The sequence below is a fragment of the Cyprinus carpio genome, chromosome B14 (assembly GCF_018340385.1).
Source record: "Cyprinus carpio isolate SPL01 chromosome B14, ASM1834038v1, whole genome shotgun sequence".
NCBI lineage: Eukaryota > Metazoa > Chordata > Actinopteri > Cypriniformes > Cyprinidae > Cyprinus > Cyprinus carpio.
The window spans coordinates 7,733,131-7,742,863 of NC_056610.1; the positions used below are offsets into that span (position 1 = coordinate 7,733,131).

The 9,733-nt window shown below is 30.6% G+C and overlaps 1 protein-coding gene across 1 annotated transcript; it reads left to right on the forward strand.

Annotated features, from left to right (window-relative positions):
* Positions 1-4,141: 4,141 nt before the first annotated feature.
* On the forward strand, positions 4,142-8,530 carry cd74a (CD74 molecule, major histocompatibility complex, class II invariant chain a). Its single transcript, XM_042737925.1, has 8 exons — positions 4,142-4,343; positions 5,611-5,780; positions 5,996-6,108; positions 6,199-6,250; positions 6,436-6,531; positions 6,615-6,818; positions 7,975-7,989; positions 8,194-8,530. Exons 1-6 carry the CDS (start codon positions 4,273-4,275, stop codon positions 6,815-6,817), a joined length of 705 nt encoding a protein of 234 aa, XP_042593859.1. The 5' UTR covers positions 4,142-4,272; the 3' UTR covers position 6,818; positions 7,975-7,989; positions 8,194-8,530.
* Positions 8,531-9,733: the final 1,203 nt, after the last annotated feature.

Below are 9,733 nucleotides of genomic sequence, written 5' to 3' on the forward strand. Positions count from 1 at the left end.
GGGTTCCCAGTCGTAATTGTGACTTTGTGGTGAGCTTCATGTGTGAACTTGCAAATACGATCTTTCCAACATAACTTGAACGCACAGTTATAGTAATGTCCCAGCTATCAGAAATATCTTCTCAGAACATTCTGCTAACATTTTAATTAAGTTATGAGATGTTTTTCCTAATGTCCATGTTTTTTTTTTTTTCAAAATGTTTTTTTTAGTTCTTTCTTTTATTAATTTATTTTATTTTCATTTTTTTAAGAACGTAAATGATCTATATATAGGTTTCCAAACTTTTGGTCTGTACTGTATATATGAATAGCCTAAAGTATAAAACAAAATAATAATAATAAAAATAAAGACCAGACTATGAAGGAGCTTTCTATTAACATTACTTGTAAAACATTTAGCTATTCAGAATTTTGGGAGAAACTTGCCAGAAAGTTAACTTAATGTTATTAATACGTATTATTATCATGTCAATAATGCTTTGGTGTGACCAAAACAAAAAATTTAAAAAAGAAATAAAATGCAGCCGATTGACAGGGAGTTCAACTAAATACTGTATGTGACTGAATCAATAAAGGTGTGCTTATGTAGGCTATAAGCTGTGGTCACATTTTCTCCAGGTAATGTTTATGAATATAGATTTATTGGGTCATGTAGACACAAACCTTAAAGCCTTGGGATGCTGCTGATTATGTCCATGTAGTGTCTTTATAGTGTCTTTATAGTGTCTTTATAGTGGGGTAATATAGTCCATATAGTGTCTTTATAGTGTCTTTATAGTAGGGGGGTAATATAGTCCCTATAGTGTCTTTATAGTGTCTTTATAGTGGGTTAATATAGTCCATATAGTGTCTTTATAGTGTCTTTATAGTGGGTTAATATAGTCCATATAGTGTCTTTATAATATCTTTATAGTGGGGTATATATAGTTTATATATAGTGTCTTTATAGTGGTGGTAATATAGTCATATAGTGTCTTTATAGTGTCTTTATAGTGGGGTAATATAGTTTATATAATGTCTTTATAGTGTCTTTATAGTGGGGTAATATAGTCCATATAGTGTCTTTATAATGTCTTTATAGTGGGGTAATATAATCCATATAGTGTCTTTATAGTGTCTTTATAGTGGGGTAATATAGTTTATATAGTGTCTTTATAGTGGGGTAATATAGTCCATATAGTGTCTTTATAGTGTCTTTATAGTGGGGTAATATAGTTTACTATATAGTGTCTTAGTGAGTTAATATAGTCCATATAGTGTCTTTATAGTGTCTTTATAGTGGGTTAATATAGTCCATATAGTGTCTTTATAATATCTTTATAGTGGGGGTCACAATGAACCCCAGCCATTATAAATCTTACTCAATGGCTTTTATAGACATTTCTGAATGTATTAAGAAAACATTTATGAAGCGCAAGACAGTTGATGAAATAGAAAACATGTAGGTTAAAAAAAGCAACATAAAGTTATTAAATTATTATTTTGGCCAGCATATATTTTCATTGATCATTTGTGTAAATTTCAACATCCTTTAAGGCACCAAAAATATAAAGAACTATAAAAAGAATCAAGTTGTAAAAAACCATTTGGGGAAGTTTTTTTTATTATTATATATATTTTTTTTTTTTTTCATACAACTGGTTTTAGCAGCTTTGCATATATTCATATCTTCATATCTATCTGTAAAGTTTACTCTAAGATTATTCACTCTAAGATTATGTACTTGATGCTGTTTTGATGCCTGTGTTTGGCACAAAATGAAGTCAAGGGGCTTATTATGCCAATATGTTTTTCTGAGTAATTCATTGGAAACTGATGAGGAAGAACAGAAGAGGAAGTGATGAGGGAAAGTTCAGGACGGTGATTCACCCGTCTACTGTCAGTATATGGGGATCTGCTGAGGGAAAGTGGAAAGTGAAGGAGTCTGTTTATACTGTATCTTCAACATTACTGATGATGATGATGATGATGATGATTATAACAGTGAATGTAAAAAAAAATGAGAAACTGTGACTGATCACTTTTATGAATATGTCTGTTGTTGTTGCATAAGGAAAAGATTATTTGCTTATATAATGAAGAAAAATTTGTTTGTTTGTTTGTGTAGGTGTGTAGTTCTGAATACTGTATAAGAGTTATTAACACAACACACTCTGTTTTTGTGTTTATGCTTTTATGCTTTTGTGTTTGTGTTTTAGTTGTCTTTAAAATTATGAAATGTATTTCTTGTCAAGTTCTTCAGAATTCACTGTGATCTAACTGTCATGTGACAACAGCAAATCTGAAAAAAGAGAAGAGTCTTTAATATTTATTTAAATATACAGTAAATATATCTTGTATATGATCTCAATTATGTAAAAAAATTGTATAATAGCATATAATAATGTAATAAAATAACAGTATAATACAATATACAAAATACAATGTAATATCTTCAGTTGCTAATTAAGTATTTATTGAAATATATATATTTAAATATTGTTAAAATGTATAAAAGAAAGAAAGATTAGTTGTTTATTGAATTTTTTAACCTATAAAGCTTACACAAAAGAAAAAAAAGACAAAGAAAAAACACAAAATTAAAATGTATCTGACTGACAATGACTTCAACTGAATATTTGGCTGAATCAATGTATAAAGATGTGCTTAAGTAGGTAGCTAGTTAAATATTTACTCCAAGCAATATCTTTCAATATAGTTGGTAATTAAATATCAATAAGTAATTTTTTTAAATATATATTTTAAATAATGTAAAAAGTTCTTTATTCAACCTAAAAAGCTTTAAAACACTGTAAAAACAAAACAAAAAAACATCTATGGACATTTCTGTTAACCCTAAAACACAATGCAATGCAGTGTAAAATTGTAAATAAGGTAAAACACCTGTAAAATCCCCTTATATTCATACAGTACAGTGTGCCGTGTTGTTACTGATTTAGAGATGTTATTTAGATCTGTTTTTCCATTTTTCGAACTGTAAGAACACAAGCCTGCTGTGATTAGTCTTGTGCATTAGCCCTTTAACTGTCACTCCCATTTTTAGACACAACCATAAAAGTGCACTATCCAAACTTAAATTGTTATAATTTATGAACGAAAAAAATTGCAATGTGATTTTGATGTATCATTCTCATGATAATGCAATGTCCAATTTTAAAATGGTTTTCACAGGATGAATTTTGAGAGTTAAAGTTTTTGACTGATATATAATTTCTGATGATTTCTAAAGCATGATGGGGAAAAAGACAATGAAGAAGACTTTTTTTGACAAAGGTCAGAACTCCTGTTATGATGTAGATGTTTGAGGTGCACTCGTGTCATAAATTAATCTATAACTTTGCCTACATAATTTGTAGCAAAAAAAAAACATTGGTAAAATATCTATTAAAGGTCTTAGACCTTTCCAACGATATATAGTTTGTCATGATTAGGATTTATTTGTAATTTAGTGAAGTAAATTTAGGCCATAAAGCAAGCCATATATCAGAGATCATGTAGCCTATGATTTCACTTCACGTTTGATATTTGGAAAGGATTCTTCATTTCTCAGTTCTGCCTTTCAGGAAAAACCAACACATTGCTTTAAAGGAAGTCAACTGCTTTGTTTTCCAATCAGAATAACTGGACGCATGAATCAGTTGTATCTTGGCAGAACTTGCACTAATTCCCTCACATTTCATCATCTTTATGTTTTTTTATTTCAAAATACAACACCACTTTATAACACCACTTTAGAATTTTTTATAAGTTTGAAGTGTTTTGGCTTAAATTTTATTATAATTTTGGTTTTTATCATTAATGTACATTTAGAAATGCAAGATATCAATAAAAGTATTAGAAATGTCAGATTGATTCATGTATTTCACAAATATGAATGCATATTTTCTTTATAATGATTTAATCGTCTATTAATGTGAGTTATTACAAAGAATAACCTTATATGGGTGTCACATCCGTCTCTGAAATACGGATTTATTCTGTATTTGATCATTGAAAGAGGAATGGGGATGTTTTGTTTGTTTGTTTTTACTTTTAGTTCTCATATTTACATTCAGGTTGAAGTATTCTTCTCTCCATCAACTAATGACGCTCTTCTCGACAGCCAATCACATTTGAGATGTGAAGAGAGCCCAAATCAGGTTCAGATTCACTTCTGGGACTTTCCACCGCACACGTCCTGAAAAGCGGTTTCCAGAGGCGCATAAAACCTTTGGAGAGTTGCAGAGAGTTGCATTTCGTGTTAGAGACATAAACACACAGAGACACGCCAGTGATGGACGAGCATCAGGATGAGGCGCTGCTGCAGCGCGTGCCAAGCCAGGAGACCATCGTGAACCGCGGGAGGTAAATTCATTCATTTATTTGTTTGTTTGTTTGCAATGTAAAGTGTTTGGGACTTGTTTTTTTATTTTATTTGTATATATATATATATATATGACTGACATATATTAATACATTACTGCATATATTAATACATTACAGCGGGTGCACCGGGTGGCATGGTGGTAATTATAATATAGCATAAATGTTCAAGAATACATGCTTTTGAAATATTCTGTGGAACTTTTATTTTTCCGTTTTTGCATGCAAAACTCTCTTTTGGTAGCTTGTTCAAAGACAGTTTTGTGGGAATAAAGCCATTGTTAATGATCATGAATAATTATGTAACTCGTTTCAGCGCATAGCTTACTTTGTGTGAAATTCCAATGAAAAAAAGCGAAATCTGAAAGAAGGAAATCAAACTTTGCCTAGCTACTGGTGACGTCACACGCGCTGATGTTATTGATTGGATGTTTTATGTAATAGACAGAGCGACAATTAATAATTTTTATTTAAATAGCCTACTTAATGATTTTAATAAACTCAGTTATTAGTTATTTAGATTTCAGTAAGTTACAATTAAATAGACTTTACATATAAGTGAGTTACTGACAAATATCAACATCAAGATACTTTTTAATGAAATTTGTAATGTGTTAATATTTTCTGTTTTAATTCTAAAGTTTTAGTATTGTCCTATGCTGTTTTGTTGTTTTTATTTAAAAATATGTCTATATTATTATGAATAACTGTCATTTTCAGTTTCAGTTTCAGTTATTTTAGTAGCCTACATCAAGTTAACAAAATAACAATAAATGCTATCTTGACAAGCTGCAATAAGATATTTCAATATTTGTTGACTTCTGTTTTAAGTAACTACATTTTTTTAGTTAATTTTAACTAACCTACTTATAACCCTGCATTGGGAATTTTTTGTTGTTTATTCTCAGTTCCCCTAAAAACCCAAACCAGCCAACATCATTAAAAAAATGAAACCATTAAATTTACACTTTAATTGATTCACATAGAAAATGCTTTTATCCAAAGCAGCTTACAAATGAGGATTATGAAACTTCTCTTTTTAAATTAAATGTACAGAAAATCAGCTAGAAAAAATTTTGAAACAGGCACATCGTGAATCACTGGGAAATTTCTTTGTTGGGGAATTACACTTTCTGTGCTAGATAGATGACCATTTGTTTCAAAACAATCAGCACCCACACAATCAATCATGAGAAATGCCCCTGAAGAGCAGAAGGTCTCAGATGTTTGTTCTGTGCGTCTCCGGCAGGAGCGCCAATGGAAAGGCGCTGAAGGTGACCGGACTGACAGTCCTGGCCTGTCTTCTGCTGGCGGGACAGGCGCTGACCGCGTACCTCGTCTGGGGTCAGAAGGAACACATCAGTGCTCTGACCACTGGCCAGGAGAAGCTGAAGACGGAGCTCACCAGAAAGATGTCCGGTGAGCAACACAGCCGAGTGAATTTCATGAACTAAACATCAAACACAGAATCATTATGCACTATTCATTTACAGTAATACGAGTCATTTCAGCAAATTATTCATGCATATTATTTAGGAACTAAAGATTGAATTCTCCTTGCATCTGGCACTTATACATGGTTTAAGAGCTAAATGAATCATGAATCATGTTCTTATCTATGTTTGGTCTGACAGGTGCTCCTCCAAAGGCCATGCATCTTCCCATGCACAGCATGCCACTGCTGAAGGACTTCTCTGACGAGTCCTCTGACCAGACCTCCAACAAGAAGAGCAGCATTCCTCTCACTGTGAGATTAAACTGCTAATAATAATCTTCATCCATAGTCCTGCATGGCTGCTTTTGGTTTTTGTTTTGAATATATAATTATTTTTTTTAAAAACTGCGACCAATTTTCACAAACCAGAGAGAGGGCAGTGGACAACTGGATGGTAAAATCACCAAATTATATATAATAAAAAATAAATAATACTAACAAGATACATTTAATAATAGTGTGTGTGTGTGTTTATATATATATATATATATATATATATATATATATATACATATATATATATTTATTTATTTATATATATACATACACATGGTCTTAATCTCCACATTGTGTGAAAAGCTTCCAGACTGAATCGGAAGAAGATGCAGCTGCCGATGAGGAGCCTGCCACTGCTGGTGGACGTGGATGAGGAGGTGAAGAACTCTCCTGAATCAGGTGAGACACACACACATACACACACACACACTCTGATCCGTTCAGATGTCTGTATAACACACACGTGCTCGTGTCTCCCGCAGCTGTGGAGGTTCAGAGTAAGTGTCAGCTGGAGTCTCAGAAGGAGGTGAGACCCGGGTTCTACAAGCCTCAGTGTGATGAGCAGGGCAACTATCTGCCCATGCAGTGCTGGCACAGCACCGGATACTGCTGGTGTGTGGATAAAGACGGCACAGAGATCCCAGACACACGCATACGTGGAGGCCCACTCCCCCAGTGCAGCTAAGGTGCGAGCTGACTTCACAATAAATGAATATAAATGTGCTCTCACTCAAACTGTTATACTGTGAACTGATATTTTAGAAATAGTGTTTATTATTATTCATATACAGATTTATTCATATTTTGGATTAGCTTTCATTTGATTATTTTTGGGTTTCATTTTAGTTTTTTTAGTTTTTTAATTTTGTTATGTTTATTATTTTTATAATTCTATTTAACTTTAATTTACCATTTTATTTATTTTAATTTGAGTACTTTAGAACTTATTTATTTTAGTTACTTGCCAAAGCAACATTTAAAAACCATTAGGGTCATTCAAGGTTTTCATCTAGTTGTTTTGTTTTTTCAAATTTATTTTGATGACCAAAAATAATTTTTTAAAAGTTTTAGTTTTACAGCATGGGTTCAGGTCTCTCCTTCAACGTAAACTTATTTTGTGCCTAAAATGTAAAATGTAAAAAAAAAAAAAAAATATTTTTTTTTTATGTAATAATAATTATATAAAATTGTTTTAAGTACATTGTAAAAAAAATACAATTTAAGAAGTTTTTTATATTTTTATTTTAGTTAAAGTTTTATTAATTCACATCAATTCTTTTATGTTCTTTTATTACGTTTTGGTATTTGTTATATATATATATATATATTTGATTTATTTCAGTTAGTTGTAAAGGCAACATTTCTAAAGTTTTGACATTTAAGTTTTCCATTCAATATTTACATCAAATAAAGAATTAATTTACAAGATTAAAATGATTTTTGACAAATGATTTTTGACATGACAGATTTTTGACAACTTCTGATGTTCATTTAAGTTTTAGTTTTAAGTGTTTAATCTAATATTTATATTATCTTTTTTTTTTTTTTTTAAGCCTTTTTTCAATTACCAAAAATGTTTTTTAATAGTTTTACTTTCAGGTTACACTCATAACACAATCCGCTAATATAATTTGTAATGAAGTCGAATTCAATTAGAAAAATATGCAGCAGTAGCACATACAGTATAAATACATACTATGATCAAACAAACCAGAAATGCACTTTTACAAAAAAACAAAACAAAAACATTAATTATTGAGTAAATAACTTGTATAATAAAGTGGTACTGACATCTTTCTCTGTGTTTGTTTCATGCATTTCTCTGCTGATGGATAATCACAGATGCTGAGCTTCTCGGTGAGTATCATTTACAGTCGACTGTAGATTATTCTGCTAATATGAGCATCTAAAGAATCAGCAAGTAACAAAATAAACGTAAAAGTTTGAAGTTGAAAGGCTGAAATGGTGTTTTCTTGTAAAGCGTATTCTGATAATCTTAGTTAAAATCATTTTCTGATGTACTCATAACTGATGTTTGTGTGTATGTCTCTGTTTCTCCAGAGTGAATCATCTCGTCCAGAAATAAAGAGAATAACTCCAGTCCTATCACCTGTCATTAGTTTCAGCTCCTGACGATCAATCAGTCCATATGGATTATATTAAATGGGAATAACCCAGTAACCTTCCTACTGAAGATCTCTTCTTCTGATCTGTGCTCAGAATAGATAAACATACGCAGCATATTAGCACTGATCTAACCTTTATTCTAATAATATCTAAAGTAAGTCCTCTGTGTGATACTATTTCTTATTTTAAATTTGAACTCACAGCATGTTGTTAGAGGTAGCATGAATATTACAGTGCTTAGGACTGTTAATAAACACATGCTGTTTCCAAATATGACTGTGTGTGTTTATTGTCATTGTTTTATTTAAAAATGATTTACACTATCCATAAAAATCTGCAAAAATATTATTTATTAAACAGGAATGTTTTCAATTCTATCTGAATGATCTCTGTGTGTTTTGATATGAACATGAAATTAGAATATTGCATTTATTGTGTAGACACAAATTATAAGTGCTATTCATATTGCAATAAATATGATTCAAAACATCATAAAAATAGAATGTTGATCCATGTATTAAGTTGCAATTAATTGTAAACAGGTTGATTTTTAAGATTTTAAAATGTATTTATTTTATTGTTCATTTTTTTCCAAATTTATTCAAAATAGCTTTAATTAGTTAAGAGTAAGTTAGTTAGCCAATTAGTTTTAATTAGCTTTGTTTTTTATGTGAGATGAAGAATAAATGAAGAGTAAATCTGCACTGAAATGTTATGCAGCTTACAGTGTTTTATTAGTATTATTTATATACTATAAGACTATACTAATAATACAAAAACATAAGGCAACCATTGAAAAAAAAACAGGAAAAATGTATACAAGTGCTATTCAGATTGCACTGAACATGACTGAAAACATCAGATGCGTCATAAGGAAACAGTTTTGATCAGCATATATAATAAATTATATAATAAATTGGAATAGAGCAGAACCACTGCACATACAGATGTAAATATTAAGAGTTCTGAGAAATATAGCTCACATCCCGTCCGACTCATGCACTTCTTCTTTCAGATCATTTTCACTGAATTAATAATGTCTATAGTTACCTACAAAAGAGTTCTGCATTCAGATGTGTATATTTTAATAAATAGTCATATATCATAATCAGCCTTATTTCCTCTAATTGATCTCAGTTTTCCTTATCTTTTTCAAAACAGATATGTTCAGTATCACTTCCTTATTTATTTCAAGGTAACTTAACTAAAAACATTGTGACTTAATGAAAATCAGGCATTTGAATATGAAAGTGTTGCATGAGGTCAAACAATGAAATGAATCTCACAGGAAGATGTTCAGAATAAACTAACCACAGGGTTTATTTATAGACGGAGCGGATGATTATGAGATGCAAGCTGTGATATTTTAAACTAACCACAGGGTTTACTCTATATTTATACTTTATTTTTATATTCATTTTAACTTTTATTTTAAAATGTAATTACTTTTCATTTTATATTTTAATTTGAGTTT